The 22,707-nt window shown below is 39.5% G+C and overlaps 1 protein-coding gene across 2 annotated transcripts in view; it reads left to right on the forward strand.

Annotated features, from left to right (window-relative positions):
- The window catches only part of LOC121848913 (neurobeachin-like), a 158,058-nt gene that overhangs the window by 54,498 nt on the left and 80,853 nt on the right, over window positions 1-22,707 (forward strand). For both annotated transcript variants that reach the window (XM_042334623.1, XM_042334622.1), the window contains 2 exons: window positions 18,156-18,273; window positions 18,432-18,534. In XM_042334623.1, coding sequence (XP_042190557.1) covers window positions 18,156-18,273; window positions 18,432-18,534 — 221 coding nt within the window. The remainder of the gene's footprint in view (window positions 1-18,155; window positions 18,274-18,431; window positions 18,535-22,707) is intronic.

The raw sequence follows: 22,707 nt of genomic DNA on the forward strand, positions 1-22,707 counted from the left end.
TTTCCCCTGTGTGCATCTGCCGGTGTGCAATTTAGCCACGGGCATCTGTAGACCTTGCAGTGATCAGTATTGCAAGCAAAAGCCATATGTGTTTAAATGAAAAAAAATTCTCTTTATTTTATTCGCTTTTTTTAACTGGATGGATAACTTTTGTGCCTCAGGACAGAATAAGGGAAAATACAAAATAATTAATTGCCTCCATTCTTGAAGCTGTTTGATTTCCCCCCACCAATATGGAATGGTTGTCAGGTTTTCTGATAAATGACTGCATGAATTTGCATAGATTTTACATTAACACAATTTTATTTTATTTGGAAAAAAACTAGTTTACATAATAATGCAGAAAATTACTAAAATGATTCAGTTTTCAAAGGCAGTAGATTGCTTTCAGCAGTCATTGATAAATTTCTTTGTGTCTTTTCAAACAATGATTTCACTGAGGTTTAAACGGGCACAGTTTAGGCTGTTAAGACTTTATTGTGGTATTAAATACTTTGGACTTTATGTGCTCAATAAAAAAATGATTAGTGTAACATTGAAATAAAAATTAACAAATGCTTATTGGCATACAGGCAGTCTTTTTTGATTTATCTATTATTTATTAGGGACGATAAGGTGTTAAGAGTCATTCTAAAGGACATTTTTACTGATTTACAAAAATTACTGTCACTATTAAGGTTAGATACCTTACGATCAAGTGTCATTGCAAAAAGATAATAAAATTAAATAATGATGAGGCCTAACCCTGATGAACTCTGATGAGAGATCTGTTATTGCCACTTCTACAGCACTGGGACACCCTGGGTGCCAACTGTCACTACTGAAGCTAATGATGACAAATGCCTCACTCTATGCAGATTGTGGTGTTGGGTGACTGCTGGGAGAGTCAGCCAAATTACCTTAGCTGTGCTCCTATCTTAACCCTTTAAACAGCAAGTACTGGTGAAACCTTAGTCACTGTTGTTAAGTGACATAAAAGGCCTCGTTAAAACCAGAATTCTCTGCATGGCTAAATGGTGTTGGGTTTCAGGAAATATTTAATTGACGACATCAATCAACTGAGGTTTTCTAGTTTAAAATTATTATTACTGGGACTGAAGCAGACCATGCAAGTCAGAGTATTACATTTGTTCGTTTAAAAATGGAAATTCTCGTGTTTCCAGGAAAAATTCTGAAGCCTTCTTCATTTAATTATTTATGCCTAGAAGTGTTAGAGGATGTCAAAGTGTGCGCACAACAAAGAATTTAAGACTTTTTAAGCCTAATTATATATAAACATTCTTGTTTCTTAACCACAGCTTTAGAGTGAAACAGAATGTGTGTGTGTTTGTATTTTGCCAAATGGTGGCATGGGCTTCCAGACAAAAGAGCAAAATGTAGTGTACTTGCACAGATTTCCCCAATTTGTTGCTTGAATAGGTTTTGAATGAGGTCCAGCACCTATACAAAAGAGGCCTTTTTTTGTTTGAGTTTGTCCCATCTGTGTCATCTGGTCGTTCTGCTGTAGTAGGTGGCGTCATATGAATCAGAATGTACTAGGCAGTTGTTTTATAGACTCCTTCTCGAGCTTGCGGGAGTTCATAAGTTGTCTGATCCTTTGTGTGTCATTCCCAGTTGACGCGTGTGCATTCTGTTCAGCATATTTTTATGTAATTATGACTAATGAAGCCGAGAACACTGCTTGTTCGTGGAGTGATTTATTTATGCAATATCTGACCAGCTTTTCCTGCCATCCGCCTGTACCATAGTTTTTGTATTTTCAAGCTTCTTAGTCAGACACATGTCTCTTTCTTATCTAGAAACAGTAGCACCGACAAGAAGCTTTAATTCCTTAGAGTATTGTTATCTCGTTGTACTGTCACCTCGAGACATGATTGTGCTATTAAATTGGCTTATATTCTGTTTACACTCATACCCAAAGTGATTCTGGTACAGCTCAATCTAGGTAATAGTACATTGAAATTGGAAGTTAGCAGATTTTACATAAAGGCAGACACTGCACCTTAGAATGTAGCCACACAAGGGTGGACAGGATAGAACGTCACTACACTGACAGCCCTTGTTGCCTCAAGACAAATGGCAGACATCAAAGAAATCACTGGTGTTTCTCTGGACTTGTGTTTGGTCTGAACTAACATCAGTGTCGTACTGGTATGAAATCCAAGGCCAGGAAAATTATTTTTTCCCCCCATACCAATACTTTATATCCTTCTCCCAGCATGACGACTCCATGAAAACTGATATCTCTTAAACTGCCAGTTGCTTTCAATTCCCAAATCGATTTCTCAGATCTCACAGCCAATCCTTTCAAAATGATTCTAGCAATGTTGGTACAGTTCATTGTCAACTGTTCTCTATTTGCTTTGTCTGGAAGCAACTGGCTTGTCTTGTGTAAGAGATTTATGGGAAGTCAAACAAAATATGCCAATAACTCATAAGGAAGGTGTCCACAACGTCACAATGTGTACCCACTCCTGTACAGGACATACCTCACTTGTCTATTGCTGCGCATTTGATGTTTGGAGGTCCTTGGCATTTGCTGGAGGGTTTGCGGGCAAGTTACCAACTAACCAACCATTCTCACATTTGCTGGTCATTCTCATGTGTCTCAAACCTTTGCCTCCTACTAGTGCATGAAATAAAAGGTATCATAGCAATCACAATAAGCTATTCTTCGGTTGAGACATTCAGTTGGAATCCATGTTTCCATCGACCTGTTCAGGTGGATGGGATGTTAAACTGAAGTGCCATCTACCTGTTCAGGTGGATGTTAAAAATCTCATGCAACTTTCAAAAAGAGAAGGGTGTTTCTCCTCTTGTCTTGGCCCATAACCATCTAGATAAAGTTGCCCATTCAATTCGTGGCTGTTCCTGGGACATTGTTGTGTGTCCTTTGAGCACCTCACCCTCTCCCACCCCTCATTCCTCTCCCTTAAAATCCTCCTCCTCTACCGGCCCCCTAAAACCTCTCCCACCTTCATCTCTGACATTTCAACACTCCTCACATCTCTTTGCCTCTGCTCTGATCGCCTCATCATCCTGGGCGACTTTAACCTGCACTTCACCCCCTCCTGCTCCATCTCCACAGACTTCTCTTCCCTGCTCTCCTCACTCAACCTCTCCTTACACATAAACTCCCCCACTCACAGTCACGGCCACCCACTCGATTTGGTGATCACCCGGGGCCTCAGTGTCTCGGATGTCACTATTACCGACAAGGCCATCTCTGACCACTACTTCATCTCCTTCACCACCTCCACCCCCCTCCCCACCTCCACCAGACCCACCACCATCTTCTACCGCCCTTGGAAGAAGTTACCCCCACAATCCCTAACCGATGCCTTGGAGTCCTCTGAACTCCTCTCCCTCTGGCCTTCAACCCTCACCGACCCCTCTTCTCCTCTCTCCCTCCTCCACAATACCCTCTCCTCCACACTCGATACTCTTGCCCCCATCACTTCCCGCACTGTCTCCTACTCCCGCTCCTCCCCCTGGTACACCACCCACCTCCGCTCACTGAAAAGCCAGGTGCGGGCTGCTGAACGCACCTGTCACATCTGGCCTAACGGTCCACCGACAAATCTGGCTGGACCTCCTCAAAATTTACCGCTCCACTCTAGCCTCGGCCAAGTCGTCCTTCTACTCCAGGATAATCCTGGAGGCGAAGAACAACCCCAGGCTACTGTTTTCCACCACAACCCGACTCCTCCGTCCCCCCGCCACCCCGCGCAGGTCATCTCCTCCAACCTTCACTGCGAGGAGATGCTGGATTTCCTTGAATCCAAGATCAAGGGAATTCGCTCCGCGGTCACTTCCCCTCCAACATCCACCACCCCCACCCCCTCCTCCCACACTCCGACTGCTACCCATCCTCCCCTACTCACTTTTGTACCCGTTTCCCCACCCTCTGTCACCAAACTCATCCTATCCCTAAAACCAACCACCTGCTCCCTTGACCCCATCCCCACTCCACTCCTTATCTCCCAGCTCCACTTTCTTGCCCCACATATCACTGACATTGTCAACCTGTCCCTCTCCTCTGGCTCTGTCCCCATTCCCTTAAAAACTGCCATCATCACGCCCACCCTGAAAAAACCCTCCCTTGATGCGTCGCAGCTATCAAGCTACCGGCCCATCTCCAACCTCCCCTTTCTCTCCAAGGTCCTGGAAAGAGTTGTCGCCTCCCAACTGCGCTCTTTCCTTTCCACCCATTCACTTTTCGAACCCCTTCAGTCAGGTTTCCGTGCTGCCCATAGCACAGAAACTGCCCTGGTCAAGGTCACCAATGATATCCTGACCATCTGTGACCAGGGCTCCCTCTGCCTCCTCGTCCTCCTCGACCTATCGGCAGCATTCGATACGGTCGACCACGCTATCCTACTCCACCGCTTGTCCTCCCACCTCAACCTTCAAGGCACTGTCCTTGAGTGGTTTAGGTCGTACCTTTCTCACCGTCTTCACTTTGTCTCGACAAATGGCTTCTCCTCCACCCCCCGCACTGTCTCATGTGGTGTCCCTCAGGGCTCTGTCCTCGGTCCCCTCCTCTTCACCCTCTATATGCTCCCCCTTGGTGACATCATCCGCAGACATGGAGTTAACTTCCACATGTATGCGGATGACACCCAACTCTACCTTTCCTCCTCTACTCTCAACTCCACGACCACCGATGTCCTGACAGCCTGCCTGTCCGACATCGAGTCCTGGACGAGAGACAACTTTCTTCAGCTCAACGTGCGAAAAACCGAGGCCCTCCTGATTGGCTCACGTCAGCGCCTCCGCACCTCAGGCGCTGACACCATCAGCATCCAAGGCTGCACTCTCCACCTCTCAAAGCCAGTCAGGAACCTCGGCGTTTTGTTCGACCCTGAGCTGTCCTTTCTCCCTCACATCCGCACCACAACTGGCACCGCCTTCCATCACCTCCGGAACATCGCCAGACTACGGCATTACCTCACCCCTCACGCTGCTGAAACCCTGGTCCACGCCTTTGTCACCTCAAGGCTGGACTATGGGAACTGTCTCCTCATTGGCCTTCCCGCCACCTCCCTCCACAAGCTGCAGGTCATTCAGAACTCTGCAGCTCGTGTACTGTCCCGCACCGGGCTTCAGGACCACATCACTCCCACCCTCCACTGGCTCCCCATCCCCCAGAGGATTGAATTCAAGATCCTCATCCTCACCTACAAGGCCATTCACGGCCTTGCTCCCTCCTACCTCTCCAACCTACTATCCCCCTACCTACCTGCCCGTACCCTCCGTTCCTCTGGCTCCGGTCTGCTCCACGTCCCCCGCCCCAACCGCCCTACCATCGGTGGTCGGGCCTTCAGCCTCTCAGCCCCGAGGCTCTGGAACTCTATCCCCCAGTGCCTTCGCCTTGCTTCCTCCCTTTCCTCCTTCAAGGCCGGTCTCAAAACCTTTCTCTTTGACCGAGCCTTCAGCTCCCCTCTCGACTCTCTTCCCCCTCCTCGCTCCCTCCCTTCCCTCCCCTCACCCTGACCATTTCCCCCCTCCTCGCTCCCTCCCTTCCCTCCCCTCACCCTGACCATTTCCCCCCTGCTCGGGTCATGACCCAACTGTGCAGCGCCTTGGGACGTCCTCCTGACGTGAAAGGCGCTTTATAAATGGAATCTTGTTGTTGTTGTTGTGTGGAAATTAGCTGCCGCATCCGGCTTCAAGATGCACAATCACTGCAGTTTGCAGTAAAATTCTGTGAAATGTTTTGAGATATCATCCAGATATGCAATGCACTTCATCTAAACCAAGATTATTGTTATTTAGCCAAACAAGAGTCTTAACCAGGCCCTTGCAATCTACCCATACTAATTTACTACTTTCCCTCCCCATAGCTCAGCTACTCGCATTGTTCCAATACTAGCTGACCAGAGGTGCACCTCTCTTTCTTCAAACAGATAGATCACTTACTGTTTTACTGCTAACGTAAGACTGTAAAGCTCTTAATTGAAAGGGACTCTCCCTCGTCTTATTCTTTCGTTCTTCAGAGAAATGACAGCCGAGGAGAGGCCATTCAGCCCATCAAGACTATACCATTATTTGTTGTTGCTGTTCATTGTAAAATAAAATAAGCTGCATCCAAATTTTACCAAAGTCCCCACGTTGAAGACTTCCAATATACCAACAAGTCAGTTGTAGTGAGGAGTGGAAATAGATTCAATCAAGTTGTGATATTCTCTGGGCATCCAAAGAATAAAAAGTATTCATTACAAGACACTAAGGGCTTGCAAGTAGTATAATAATAGTTGCTGTACATGCTCTTAAACAGCTATCCCATTAATGTTTTCCTGAAGGGTGCTTATTCATTACTGTACATGCCAATTATATTTTTGCCTCCCATGTCGATGTGTATTATGCTGAAAGTGAATATATAAAACCACTGGAGCAGCTAATGTTTATGGCTCATCTTATACACGTTTCATGACAAAACAAATGCTTCTAAATGAACATATTTTGTTACAAATTAGATTGTGATATTTATAATCTGAAACCACTGAGTATCCTTTATAAATAGTGATAACTGATCTTAATGAAGTGGATACATGAAATACTACATTTAGAAGCAATCTGTTACCTATACAGATCTATGTGTTATTCAGTAGAATATAAACTATAAGTACAGGCAAAAAGGAAATATCTTTGACCGCAAGTCAAATATTAAACAGAAATTCAGATTTTTGCAGTCATAAATCTAGAGATAAATTAGGTAGTGAGTATTGCATCTCCTTTGAATTTGTATTGATCTATAACTAGTTAAAATGTTATCATGCAGATAAAAGATCCAGATTCAAGTTTGAATCAGTGGAATCATTACTGTTTGGTGGCATAGGCTCAAAAAGAAATCAGCTGCATATTTGACTATGTGATGCTAATAAAATTCAGAATGTTTAAGAATGTCCTGACGTGGTGCTTGCTCTTCAACACTACTTCTTAGGTTTCTCAACATAAAGGAACTACCACAGTGTATGAATGCTGGTGTTGACACCACCTAACAAGCAGGGATTATGCGTTTACAGAAGAAGTAATATGATAGGTCAAGTATAAGAGGCTCTTCTCAAGAGCACTTCACCACATAATGAGTGATTGACTAGGGAGTGTGAAGCTGCCATTCTTGGCTTCATTTCGGTGTTGATGCCCGTTTCTTTGCACCAAAGCCCTCTTGATCATGTTCAGCTGCTCTGTTCTCATGTGGTGAATAATGGTGGGGAAAGCCGCTTTTCTGTCTCATTTTTCTTGCTAATTTACACATCCAAACATTTTTTGTTTGCATTCCCTATTTGCTATTCCCTTTTGTCAATGCACTGTTCTTCTTTGCCTTCAGGCTATGAACTAATTCCATCTTCTGTAATTACTGCATGTTTTACACCTGTCTATATATTATACACTCCCTTGCTCCGGTACTAGGGCTACTTTCTGAGAAGAGAAGCCACTTTACCTATCCAAAGAATAGTGGAGATTTCCTACAGAATACACATAATTGGGCTGTTGAGCCATTTTCTGAAAAACTGTTGACCTTTTGCATTTTATGAAGATAAGTAAGTGCTGCCGATTCAGACAGTTTGTGTTCAAACAGTGTGCTGAGGAACAGAGCTCTGAGCTTTGTTCAGCTTGAATGAAACAGTGGTTGTAGTCATTTTAGGATCATTAACACCCTGAATGCACAATATCGTTCAACAGTGTTTGTTCAACAGCTGCACTTTCACTATAATAGCATCTTATTAAATTTAGGTCAAGCACACTCTGAAGATTATCACAATGAGAAAACTGTTTGAAAAGTTACCTGTTTAAGGAAGCAATTCATTAGATTTTAGTTAAGTGACAGCTGCAATTCATCGCCTAATCTTTAAGTTGTCCATAGCCAAAGAGTAAGAGCCTTTTATAGTCTAGCCCTTCAGTCTGTAAAATCCAGTTGAATAAACCAAGCCTGTTTTATACTTCAGCTCAGCCGCAATCCAATTAGGAGTTGAACAAGGGTCAAATTAAGGAGACTTTACGCTTCATGTTTGCATCATTAGCTATAGGACTGTTTTGTGTGTGTGAGTGGGGGAGGATGAGGAGAGCAGAGAGACACAAAGCTGTCATCTACCATGTGGTGTAGCACTCAACTGAGAGAGGCACAGCAGGCTAGCGAAAACATTTTTTGTCTTATGGGGCTACACTGCTGTAGATCAGCTGGTACATCGTTTGAGGGGGAGGGTGTAGTTACAGGTGCAACCTGGGGTTACAGAGAAGAGAAAGCCATGCTGCATACCTTATTTCCTCCTTGTGGCCATTTGTCTTTACACAAATCAGTGAGATAGCTTCAAGCAAGTAACCTCCTGAGCACTCATTATCTTTGGCATGATGACTCCAAGAACATAGCTGAACAAAATGCCTCTTTACAATTTTTTCTTTAAGTCATTTCTTACTATTGGCTAAGATATATTTTATAGAGCAGTTGTGTGTGCATGTGTAGGTGTGTCTATAAGATTTTTTAAAATCACTTTGGGGTATATTTTTACATTCGAAATTGACCTGCTTTAGTTTTTTCACATCCAGTTGTTTAACTTGTTAAATCCCGATTTGCCTTGGTACCTTCCACCACATGAGTCTGGGAGCAGTAACAATGGGCACAATTAGTAGATAGATTATTGAATCCTGGTGACCCTTTTGGTTGAGCAGGCAGGCATTTATGCGTGAGAAAATCCTGCATTTCTAAAACAACTGCCTCAGCTTACTAGTTATATCACAAGCTATTAACTAATGGTCATAATGAATATTCCTGTGTTTTATGCTGGGAAAGAGGACCTCAACCTACAAAATAAAACATTCTGAATGTTTATTACCATTACCACAAGCACAGACAAAGGAATTTCAAAACACGATTCATGAATGTAAACACTATCCATACTTCAGTGCTTGGTGGTGTAGAGATTGAACATGTTAATTATTTTAAAAAGTTAAGCTATTTGTATTTTTTCATCTTTTCTGTTTGCTCTTGTTCTGCACTATGCACCATCCTTGATCCAGATGGCAGCTGGGTGACCTGATCACAAGCTTCAGCCAATGCTATTCTTGATCAAGGCAATAGAAAATGAATGATAGCAGCCCAGGAAGCTTCACCGCTTGCCCTTCCTTGTACAAAGTTACCAGTTTCTTCTCTGAGCTTCTCTCAATCAGATGGCTGAAACTTGTAATTCATTGTGTGCATTGATTCAGCCTGCCTTGTGTAACATACTACACTGGGCTCCAGCATACTACCTATTAATTATAGTTGAAATAAAACCACTTTTTTTTAAGAAAAGGCAAAATATAACTCCTGACTTTAAACAAAATATTCTTAGTTCACAAGAAAGGTTCCGATGAAGAGGGCTTTAGCTAATTGGATTTCTACCTGCCAGGACACCTACCTTACTGCCTTCCCATTATAGTGTTAAGCTATTTCTTAATTGAGTCCAGTGTCCTAGCCTGAACCACTCTTTCTGGTAACCTGTTCAAATGGTTTATTATCTTCTGTATAAAATAATAATGCTGTGCACAACTGGCACGTTTCGCCGACAAAATATACAGTCAATTCACTTTACAGTATATTATGTGAAGTGCTTTGAGGTGTCTCGAAGACGTGATAAAGCTACATCAAATGCAAGGATTATTATTATTATTACTTCTGGTGCTGTCCTAAAATGTATATTCCTGAGCCTGTGCAGTCTTGTCCTTCTGCCTTAGCATATTTAAAAGTGTCATTCTTTTCCTATCTCATTTAGCAATTTACAATCCTCTATAAGATCCTCTTTGAGATATTTATTTTAAAGGCTTGGAGCCCTATCTTTTTCATTTGTTTACATTTAAAGTGAAAATATAATATGTGAAATGTTATTTCAACTGAATTCACCAAATGATCCATCTGTAGTATTGAACACTACTCCATCAAGTAAACTATTCGTGTTTACTTGTATTTCATAGGTACCACTAAAATTATGTGTTATACAACAACAACTTGCATTTATATAATACCCTTCTGCAGGATGGTGTCTCAGAATTACAGAAACACAAGGAAGCAATTTTTACTTGAAATTAGGAAAACATCTGACTTGAGTTGCTGAATCTGTAGTAATTTGTCACTTCAAAAATAAAAATAGAATTCAAGTGCAGGTAATTCAATCCATGCTGGAAAGAGCAAAAAAAAAAGTTAAGGTTTCTGCCTCAACCTTTTATCAGATCCGATTTAAAGAAGTTCTCATTTGGGGTCATGCCTGAAAACGTTAACCCATTTTCCTCTTTCAGTGGCAGATTGACCTGCAGTAAATCTCTAGCATTCCATTTCGGGGTGAAAATTGCGACACATGATGTGATAATTATGCCTAGTGATAATTAACACATGACAGCAAATTGCATCTGGTCGATATCTGGTGTGATTCTTCCCCCCCCCAACCAACCCCCACCTGCCCCCCTTCCTCACAACTTAGTTGGACCAGAAGTTGCTTTCAGTCACCATTGGATTTGCCAGCTGTGGAGTGCTGGTTCCCAGGCTATAATCTTAACTGTTTTTTTGTTAGTTAAAGAACTGTCACTCAGTAGACGAGACTTTCCGTGCTAGAAAGTTCGAAAGCAACGGCAAGTAACTTCAAACCCCATCAGTTTAGCTCTTTATTAATCAGTATTTCTATGCCATATAAAAACAGATTATAATTTATTCTATGAATTCTCATAATGTTCCCATTTCTCCAATTCTGCTTCTTAGTGTTCATCACCAGTATGTTATAGTAAGTAATTCTCTGGACATCATGTGCTAAAATTGTCTATAAGATGGGAAAAAAACTCTTTATTCATTACAGCAGTTAATAAACATTGTCACAATTTGTAGCATTTCTTAATTTCAGCAGAAATCCTGTGAAGAGGAGTTTTTAAAGGGAGCCACGGCCTTAATTTGATAGTCTATTGTACAACACGCTTGAAACTTGTGAACATACATTTTGCAGCTTACCTACCTTTGGCAGCGATGGCCTCTTAAAATTATACACTGAATGTTCACCAATACTTGGCTGTAAAATGCTTGTTTAGCCTCTCATTAATCCACACATTTTAGGGATTACACTTACACACTGTATATTTGGCTTGAAAGAAAACAGACTGATTTGAATAGTTGATGAAGGGGTTAATGGAAGTTTGCATTTGTGATCAAATATAATAAAACTGAATAAAAAGTCTTTGCTTGTTCTGTACTTTACATGCTCATACTATGCTGTTTTTACCCTTTGGGTACCGTGGCTTTGCGATCACTTTATTGACTTAGTTAGTTAGCTAAATGGATTACACTACAAATGGACACACAAAAAAAAATTCTTTATGTTGATCCAGAAGTGTCTTTGAGTAACCACTGCAGTGCGTAAAGAGAGAACTTTCATTTTCTTTCCCCAAATCCCCTCGGGTGGAAAGTTAGAAAAGGCTGAAGGGTAATAGGAGGCACAGTGTCACATGCATTTTGCTGCTCAGTAGTTTGATGTACTCATTTGCTGATGCGAAAAGACGAGAACTCAGAAATTGGGTTTGTGTTTTTAGCTTCTTGCAGACTTGCAGGCATATAAACCCAGCCAGCAGGTCATTAACCCTAGAGAAAACAGCTTGCATTAATATGCCCTAATCCTGTATAATTAGTCAAATTACTGCACGCCGACCAGCTTGTCATGTGTTGTCAGATTGGCGTGCATGCTGGGGTGTCTGGGTCCCCTTGGAATGCCACTTTGGGAAGGGAAGCCGCTTCATTGTAACAATGGTTATCTCGGGGTGGAGAAAGGGAGCTAAATCTGAGCAGCCATGAAGAGGTTCTTGATTTTTTTTGTCATTAAGCTGTTAAAAGATAAAATGAGTTTGAGCAATTAAAATGAATTTCACAAAGAAAAATCCATCAGCTGCCGATTTGCACTTTAGCCTGGTATCACTAACAAAACTAAGGTTTTGACACATGGTTCAGGATTATTAATAATAGAAAGGTTTAAACTAAATAATTACAAGAGGATAAACTACAAATGATCCGATGGACTCAAACACAGATTATCAGGCGCCAAAGTGTCCTCCTTCAGTACGACCTATTTTTCTACAAAAGGGCATCATTAGCATAAATTTACAAGAGCCCTTGTTCCAACAGCATGAAGAAAATGTGTATTACCTTTGCATTAGCACAGAATTGCTTGTTGTGCTTTTGGCAATGACAGATAAGTCACTGTAATTCCACATTATGGTGGAAATGATGCTCCAAATTGTGAATGCATCCTGAAGGTGTCACTGACAATAATCTTCAAAGCGTACACTGAGAAACAGGGCTATATGTTTTGTGGATGATATACTGCCAATGACAGGAAGAATTATATGACTGAAGACAAATCTGTAACATGTTATTAAGCAATTTCACGTGAATAACGGGATAAAAGGATAATGGATGAGGGTGTCATTATTACCTTCATGTAGAGGGAAAGCAAAAGCAAAGGTAGAAAGACAAGATTAATTGGGGGATGGTGCAGCATTCATTGCTCATGAGGCCTTTGTGCAGCAAACTGGAGCTCTCCTGAAATTCCAGTCCTTTAACTGCTCAGAGCTACATTTAACACACTTGGCAGAATGAGTTGAAAACTGACAGGGCGTGTTTCAGTCGCCTCCAAGCTCAAATCCACCGAGTCCCTAAGCATGCCTATCACATCCCATGTATACTAAAGGACACAATGTGAAGGCAACTAGAAGGATTTCTTCACAACAGCTGTTGTTTTACAAGATTTTCAATAAACTTCTCTCGCTCCCAATAGAATATTGTGAATCCCACAAAATAGTGTGGTTCGGAGCTGAAAACTTTATTTCTAAGTACAGCCAATATTGTATTTTCTTATCAATATATTAAAAAAATTGTATCATGATGCAAAATGTCCAGTTCCATTCTTTTTGGGCAGCAGGGTTTGTAAACAATTCCTGCTTCTGTTTGATAATATATTAAAATGTTTTAAAAGATTTCATCCAAATCACAGTAACAAAATATATAAAAATGTGCATTGCAGTAATTGGGAAAATTAAGCAATGCACCTCCTATAGTGTAAAGTGCTTCTGAAATCAATGGGTAATGATTTTGTGATTTTAATACTATTTTTACAAAACAGAGGGAATCTCTTCTGCCAGGTTCATCATGTTGAGTTTTAGCTGGGTGTCAAAACTAAAGCTTTTACTAATTTGATATTTTTATTGATTTAACTAACATAATCAAAATCATTACACATTGATTTCAGAAGCACTTTACACTATGCAATCGATGTCACATGAATGCCAATAACAAACACATCGAAACACAGTGGTGCAAACTGACCGTCGGAGAGTATTACATCAGTAGCAGAGCATTGCCATGTTTATTTAATGAATGTATGAGATGTGTAATTTGGCACATTTGTAGCCTTTCTCATCAGTGAGAGAAATCTATTAATTTAACACTGCTGTTGATGCAGTCTATTTTATTACCAGATTTTTTTTAATGATTTTATAAATTTCTAAAGGAAAGAAGTATTAAAGATGCCACACTTTGCTTTGGATAATTAAGCACAAGACTTAATTGGTTATATATAATCAGTATATGTTATCCTAAATACTGTATCAATTTCTTTAGCTTGTGGCAAAAGAGATTTCAATTATGTTTTTCAAGAAGCCAGGCAAATGGCATTCTTGGCTCTTGTGCATAGTGTAACCAGATGTTCTGTGTTCCCATCACTTGGTGTATTTGTTGTCTGTGAGGTGCTAAATGGATAGAGAAAGTAAACCCAAAGCAATACTTCGTGATTCAGTAAGGCAGCAGGACAGGGTTACAAAGGGTAATTTTAGGACCAACATCAGGAAGTATTTATTTACACACAGCATAATCACCAGCATGGACCAAGTTACCAGGAAGGTTGGGAGAGGCCAGAACACAGGATTTGTGTAAAGAAACAGTTTGCTGCTATCATGGCAAGATTATTATTTTATTATTAAGGTAATTCTGGAAGGATAAGGTCAAATCAGCCATACCTCTCTTGCATAATCATTTGAATTACAGTATTAGATTCAATTTGCCTAAAATCTTCAAGTTTTACAAGTTGTAAAGTGTTTCTAAAATCAATGTGTAATGATATAGATATATATATATATGTAGATTTGTGATCTACCCCAGGAAGAACAAAACAAAGCATACAAATGTTACTTATAATCTTGCCAGTCACTCAAACTTCATCTTCGGATGTAACATTAAACGGAGGTCCCATCTGCCAGTTCAGGTGGATGTTAAGATCTCATGGTACTACTGGAAAATACAAGCGAGTTTCTCCCAGTTTCCTGGTCAACAATCCCCCAGATAAGATTGGTCATTCACTTCATGGCTGTTTGTGTGACATTGCTGTGCACAAATTATCTGCTGCATTCGCCTACACTCACTACACTTCTCAGTAAAGCGCTGGGAAATGTTTTGAGACATTTTGACAACATGATAAGGCGCTGTATCAAAGATGGTTATTATTATAATTATTCTGACTCAGTTGGATCAATCTCATCAGTTCTCAGTCGTACTGCGTAATGGACGGATACAAAATAATGTCTCATTCTGTCTGAAAGGGAGAAGAGAAAGGAATGGAACTAATATTGTATATCTCACCTGCTTGACGTCTGCCTCCTTCAAACAAACTTTCTTTTCAAGCATAAAATATGGACTTTTGGAGCATATGGTGTTTTGCTGTTCTTAAAATTTCCTGTGCTCTTTAACCTTTGACCAATCGTGGATTGCTATTGATGGGAATGGAAAAGCCACCTCCCATACTTGGTGGCAGTGATCGGAGGGGGGGGGTGGGGAGGAGAGATGTGTAATCAGTGTCTCCACAAGGAGAAAGGAGAAAAAAAAGTCAATAAAATAAAAGTCAGACTCAACTTAAGTAAGTTAGAAAATAATAAGGACGGTGGAGATAAATTGACCAATAAACGTCAGCCAAAAAGGAAATTGTCTCCATCCAGGTGGAAATGACATAAAAAATTATCAGCTTTTTTTATTTACCTTCTGGCTAGATTTCAAATTAAAGTTGAATCAGTGCTATTCCAGAGGATAACACTGTTCGAAACGTGACTTGGAATGAAATACTAATCTTTTGAAATAAATGTGCTTTGAACTTTCCTAGAGCAATAAAACTAGACCCGTTTTAATACTACAATAGAGGTAGTTTTGTTAACCCTCTGTGCTTGCAAAATCTTTTACGGCTTTCAAAACACCAGCCTTTTTTTTGTGTTACACCTGCGGTGATGGTTTGTGTACATTTATAATGCTAAAATCAGAAATTAAATATATTTATGGAAATGTAGCGTACTTCTTAATTTGTAGTATTGTTAAGGGTTTTTGAAACTTTCTATACATTTTGATGCAGAAATAATATTGCAGCCTTCAAAGGGTTACTAGACATGTAAATTTAATCAATGAATCTTCAAGTACCTCCATTTGAGGTAAATAGTGATGTTAATGTAATTTCCGACCGGGTTTCATATTGTTGTCGTAGGATGGATTCTAATGAGTTCAAATGGTTTAAGTAACTTTAGGTGCAGCAAATATCTGTGTGTAACGGAATGGAAATGAGATTAATTTTTTAAAGCTAGGCTAAAGGTTGACGTGTGAAAAATTGAGTTAGTTTGCAAAAAAGAAATTTGTTTCTTCGAGTAAAAATTGAGGTCAAGAGGCCAGAGCTCGCCTTGCTCCTGGATGAATCAAATGAATCAAACAACATAGCTACAGGAAAGTACGCAGATGTGAAATTTGATGATGAGGCTCTGTTTATAGTCTCAAAGATATTTGTAATATGGTTGACATTAGCTTTTGCAATGATACCAATTGTAGTATAATACCTGCTGCTCTGCTGTTAAGTGATTTCCGAATCTGATAGCTATATTTCTGATAGAGGATTTTCTTTCTAAACAGACCCAGTAAAGTGTGGTCTTAGCATTATTACCGCTTGTCCTTTTCAGATTTACATTAACACCATGTGTTTTTCGGTTATATTAAACAGCATGAAACTCATCTGCTAGTAGTATCTTTTAATTACTGTGTGCAAATTTCATCCGTAATTGAAACAAAAAGCTTTTCAGCCATCTTCCCAAACCATCTTGACAAGCTGAAACCTGAATGTTATTTTCTGGTGCTGCGATTAGATTGGGGCTGAAGTCTCCAGCTGGCAGGCCTGTCTATGACTGGAGGCGGCCTGTCCCTAGTGCTTGTCATTTCCTGACATGCCTGACAGGACAAGGAGAGCCGTCCCAGACAGATTCATTAGATGGCATTTTCTACAGCTGGGCTAAAATGAGGGCTGCACTTCATCAAGGCAACTATGGACTGGCTCTGCAGGCCCCCTTGTTGTTGGTTTTAACCAAAGCCATGTTATTTTAGCAATTTTTGTTTATGTGGTCTTTTAAAATCTTTTGCCATATTTTCCTTAAGTTTCCTTCAAGCCTACAACGTGTGCACTGCTGACACTATTGCTAAATCTAAGCTGCTATAGTTGAGACCATTGTGGTGGGATATCCAGCGTTTTATTCATTCATGAGATGGCGGAGCTTACCTTTCACCTTATTGTTGGTTGCCATTTCTTTAGTTCACGGTCTCTATGACAACTGTTTAAATTGGGATGAGTAACTGTCATCTGGAGTATTACGGAGAGAAAAGTGTTAGTGAGCATAAAGTCCCATAGATAGAGCATTTCAACATAATCCAATTTTAATTGAGCTCAAGAGACTTTGATGTGCTGCATAAGGTCAGAAAAGAGCTATTCCAGGGAGAAATTAAACCAGCCCAGCTAGGATTCAGTCCTACTGACTGTCACCATTTTAAATGAGCATTAGCATCAGCCTTAACCTTCCCCTGTGGAACATCTCACTTCACTTCCAACATTTCTCTGCCTTCTACCATATGTGAAGGTTGAGGGACTTTCATCTTTTTTTTAACACCTCCTTGATTAAGTTTGAAAAGCATGAAGCTGACCTGAGATGCACAGAAAGCTGTCAATTGGGCCCTTCTTTGCAAGTCAGGGTGGGAAAATAGAAAAAGGGAAGGGATTATTTTCACTTGTCAGTTACAGCTCGCTTGTTTTTTTCATTCAAAAGCGAGGCTGCCTTTAACCTGTACCTGTGTAACAATTAAGGTTTATTTGGTAACCAAATAATGTTAAACTCTATGATGGTTTGTTTTGTAAAAGCCAGCCGATCGGGGCGGCCGATAAAAAGTCCAACTTTCAAAACAGAGAACTGAAGAGGCTGAAATGCTCTGTGTTTAAATGGAAAAAATGTGTCTTGATAATTCTGATGGATCTTTTGTGAAAAGGAAAAGGCTCCTTTCATCTTTTTCTATACATCAGCAAATCCTCTGTGGTATTCTTAGTACAAATTTTCTTAACAGCAGCAGCAAAAAAAGGGAAAATTCCAGCACCCTCCTCTATTAACTCTTTGTGTACTGCAGTTGCATTTGAAAAACACCATGTACAAAAAAGAATTATTAATAGAATTTTCCATATTTAAAAAAATTGTGCTGAGCCTTAAAGCTTCTTTCTTATTATTGTCTGTAAAAATCAACATTTTGTTTCCATGGAAAACATGTCTCTTTTTAAATAAAATGTTAGGTGGAAAATATTCCACCCCAAAAGTCACAAGACTTCAGTTACCAATACTATTGAGTTATTGTGTCCTGAAAAGTTGTCTAGAAAATGAGTTTGCAATGTATTCAATAAACAGGTTATTTTTACAGTGAATGTGTTTAAAATAAAAAGAGTTACTTTATGAGAGTCTGTTTAGGGCAGTGTTCCCAAACTAATAGACCAATGTTACCACCCATTCGTTCTTACATGAACTGGTCATTACGAATACATTCATTCTGTTTCTTTGAAAATATAACAAAATTCTGGTTATAATTTTGAAGGAAGATGAAATAGTTGACCAAATTTGTTTGCGCTAACATGCTTCTTGAAGTTTCTTTGGAATTTATGGGAAAGTTCGAGGTCAAAAGAAGACTGTTGCCCAAATTCTGAGAATTGTTGTTTCTTTCTAGAAAGGATATTCTAGATTAATCCTCAACTCTAAAGATGTTTGAATCTATTTATTTGAACTGAATTAAATAAAATGAAATTCTTCTCAAATTTTAGGTTCTTGCCTACACAGAGGGTCTGCACGGAAAATGGATGTTCAGCGAGATCCGAGCCGTGTTTTCAAGACGCTATCTCCTCCAGAATACAGCGCTGGAAGTTTTCATGGCAAACAGAAGTATGTGCTGGTGCAAATTTAGTGTTTGTATGGCAAGAGCTCTTTTGTAATCTGGCTGCTGCTTAAAAATGTACTTGAAACAGTGGAGTCTTAGACAAAATGTTACTTCTTGAATCCACCTTTCCTGTTTAAAAAGTCTGTTTCTCATTTTTCCGCAGCTTCTGTCATGTTCAATTTCCCAGACCAGGCTACAGTGAAGAAGGTTGTATACAGTTTACCTCGTGTTGGAGTTGGTACCAGTTATGGGCTGCCACAGGCCAGGTACTGAGCATGGATATTTTTACGTCTACTTTTTCCTTGTTTTCAGCTCAAATACATTATTCCATATAGTACTTCTAAACTAACTATTACTTTAACCAAGAAAAAAAAACATATAAACAAATTATTCTCTGGCTTGTGCTAGCTTTGCCCATAAAATATACAGTCAATTCACTTTACAGTGTATTCTGTGAATTGCTTGGAGATTTTTCAACAACGTGATAAGACCCTATATCAATTGCAAGGATTAATATTATGTTATAACTTGTTTATAGGCATTATTTGCTGGTACGATTAATTGAAACGGCATAGGTTACCACATTATTTCTTTAAGGAAGCAAGCAAACTAAACGTTTTTATGCAATATTTTGATCACACCAACAGTCTAAGCAGGCAAATGTGAGATTGCTTTGCAAGATGAATACTTCAGTTGAATTCCTGAATTAACAGTTTTCATTTTAAGCCTGAACAACTAATTGTGTATTACAATATAAGGAAGCACACAGAATAAGAAAAGATCATTTAGCCCATCAAAATTGCTTCTTTACAAAATGTTTTAAAACCCTTCATTCAAAATGTTAAATCTTCTGCTGTATTGTCAGTAAGCCAGTGGTGTCAGTGCGGCTCAGTTGGTAGCACTCTCATCTCTGAGTCAGAAGGTCATCGGTTGAAGACCCATGTTGGGACTTTGAACTTGTAATCTAGGCTGACACTCGAATGCACTGCTGGGGGTGTGCTGCACTGATATTGGTATGGTGCATTATTGGAGGTGCAGTCTTTTGAATGAGATGTTAAACCAAAGTCCCATCTACCTCCTCAGGTGATTCTTTCTGAAAAGAGAAGAGAGCTTTTTTTGGTGTTCTGATCAACAGTCTCCCAAATAAAATTGGACATTCAGTTCATGTCTGGGATATTGCTATGCACAAATTAGCTCCCGAATTTGCCTATAAATACAGTCACTGCACTTTCAAATAAATCCTGTGAAGCTCTTTGAGATGTCCTCCTGATATGAAAGGCATTGTATCAAATGTAAGGATTATTATTATAGGATTAATATGATATTGTTTTCCATCTGTTCTGTGAACCTTTCCACAGGATATTGATGTGAATCAAATGATTAATATAAGAGAAATATATGTGGCATTCAACCCATGACATTATCAGTGGAACAGTAGACTGCTGACAGCAGAGCAGTGACACAAATTCAGTAAAACTTATGCAGGATTTTAACTTTCATAGATTTAATGAAAGTTATTTATTAACTTATTGACATGGATTTTTCCCAACGTTTTCTTGTATTTTTTAATGTGCTTACTCTAAAAGAAGCTATGACACATTTTATTTCATTTGTTCTTGCTACTTTTTTCTCCCCACCTCCTTTCCTGAAGGTGCTGACTTGCGTTGGGATACAATTCCACAGGTCACATGTGCCAATAGCCCTTCACCACTCACTCAAGCAGCCATTCCTCATCTATGAGTCCAGACAGCGAGCATCAGAAGTTAGTCAGCGGGACAGCTGAATCAGATCCTGTTCTCACCTAATGTCTACACCCATGCATTTTCCACTCAATCAGGAGCAAGAACATTGGATATTTTTTTCCCTCCCAAGCCAGGAACACTAAGACCAATTGTAGTGCCCCATTTCCTCAACGAGCTAAGGTTAACTAGCTCAGCGTAGACTGGGAATCGAACCTGTGAGTTTTTGCTATTTGATTTTAGAATATACCATTCAGTGCCTTTTGACAATACGACCATTGGGGGAATGCCCTGACAGCAGCCTTGCCTTTGGCTGCTCGGCCTAAAGTTAAGCAAGTCAGAACTGCGATAGGTAGCTTCTCGCTTTACCTTTAGATGCAACGAGTTAAAAGGTTCCTCACACTACCCATCGTGGGATCAGTCACCGTTTTGCTTTGGCTGTGACAAAATATCTAGCAAGGCCAGTGATTCTTCTGGCTGACTTGTATGGACCTTTCTTGCACAGCACTGCAGAGTGGTTACAGAGCAGTCACAAACACATCTGAAAACCAAGCATGCACTTACATTTTGTTTCTATTTATTGACCTTATAATGAAAGTACAGTGAATTTGACCAGGCAAGAATTGTCCAGAAACACATAAGATAACGATAGTGATTAAGCCACTTTTCTAGGTACTGTATATGTAAAAGGTTAAGATTTGCGTTGATCAAAAGGTTAGCTGTGGACATGTTAGTATTGTTGACTTTGTATGTTCATCATCACAACTAAAGAATCAAACTGGATGATTGCAAATCGCACCTTGAGAGGCTGATAAATGAGAATCTATGCAGGTTGTTTAACAGCAGTCACTGTGCACTGAAGCCGACAGAGTAACAGCATGTTTATCCTGCATAATAATTGTGCTATTTATGTTGTATAAACTGTAATCCTAAACATGGAAGAAAACAAGACGAAAGATAAACAAACCCACATGCATTCTTATTATCCACTGTACTCTGTAAAATAATAATTATTCTCATTATTGTGGAATGATATTACTACCAGGAATCTAAATAAGGCTTCTGTGCATTTTATTCGACCATTATAGTTTTTAGTGCTCCTATACCTCAAAATGAAATGGAAAGGAAAATTTGCAGTTTAAACATAATCTTCATTTGTTGATCACTTTCCACTGTTGATTGTTATCTTAATAATAGATTTTTTAAAATTGCATTTGCTATAATGCCATCAAAAATTATAGCATCGAAAATTTCTTGAAACATTTCACACAATGAGTTACTTTGAAGTAAATAGTAATTGTTGTTATGTAGATAATCATGGGAGCTAATCAGCACCAGGGCTGTCCCATAGGCAAAATTTCGACAAATTTGAATGTCGGACCAATATTGACCAAGTCACGGAAGTACTTTTAGCTCTTCTTTGAAGCAGTACCATGGGATCTTTAACATCCCCTCTAGTTTTACATTTGATCTGCAGGACAGCACCTCCAGCAATGCAATTCTCCCTCCATGCTGCACTGGAGTGGCAGCGTAGATTATGGTCCTGTTATAGTATTCCAGCTACAACCTTCTGACCCAAAGGCGAGAATCCTACCAATTGATCCAAACTGACACTCACATTTTAGGAGCTTTGCCATTCTGAATTATTGGCTTGTAGGATAAAAGTTACTGATGTAAACACATTGCCCACTCGGATGTTTTAGGTTAGAACCTGACTGCAAGTCTCAGTCCATTTCACAAATAGGTCAGTTTTATTTTTAATTTTCTTTCAGATATTTTCAGGAATGCCACCTATTTAGATCCTTTGGTATGCACTTGGCAGCATTCAAAATCTTGTCACAGATTTGAACTAGATTGTTGTATGGTGCAGTTTGAGTTGACCCTATTTACATGAAATTGAAATGAAACAAGAAATTGCATATTATTGATTACCATGTTGGCTAACTTGTAAATTTTGATTTAATCAATTATACATAAGGCAAGGGTACTATATTTGTTAATAATACCCTGTTCTTATACTTTTAACATTGTTTTTAAATAATTTCAATACTGATTCTGTGCTAAAAAAGGAAGAATAAATCAAAATTTGCTGAGTATAGGTTTGACTCCGAGTTCCATTTCTGAATGGAGGAATGGAATCAGTCATCTGCAGTCTAATGCTGGTACACTTGATTTGACCTTAAACAAATATAAAAACATAAAGTGTTAAAATTATAAATAGCTGTGCCTATCATGTTGACTCTTCATGTGATTTGGAAGCAATACTCCAGGGTATAAGGCTTCCATTGATAGTGGTCCAGTTTAGTCACCCACAAGGTGGGTATCTTTCTTACGAATGCTCCAATATAAGGCAGATTTTCATTAATCCTGTGGTCATCTGCACTTGTTAAATATGTTACTAAACATGGATACGCTGAATAATGAAATGTTTACATTTTAAATAGTAAGAATACATTTGTACAACCTGCATAGCTTGACTGTTTTTTGAAACAAGCAATAAAATTGTGTGATCTCACTCCAAAAATGCACACTTTGTTCTTAAGGATCTTGTCAAAGTGTACAAATTAGGGCATCAAACATCAATTATTTCTCCTAAATCTCACAAAATAATTTCACACCTAATGTGTCAAAACTCCTTTATAATCATATGTACCATGTCGAATCTGAACCACATAACGGACAGTTTCAATCATTTAACAA

Source organism: Callorhinchus milii, unplaced genomic scaffold, assembly GCF_018977255.1.
Source record: "Callorhinchus milii isolate IMCB2004 unplaced genomic scaffold, IMCB_Cmil_1.0 Scaffold4, whole genome shotgun sequence".
Lineage (NCBI taxonomy): Eukaryota > Metazoa > Chordata > Chondrichthyes > Chimaeriformes > Callorhinchidae > Callorhinchus > Callorhinchus milii.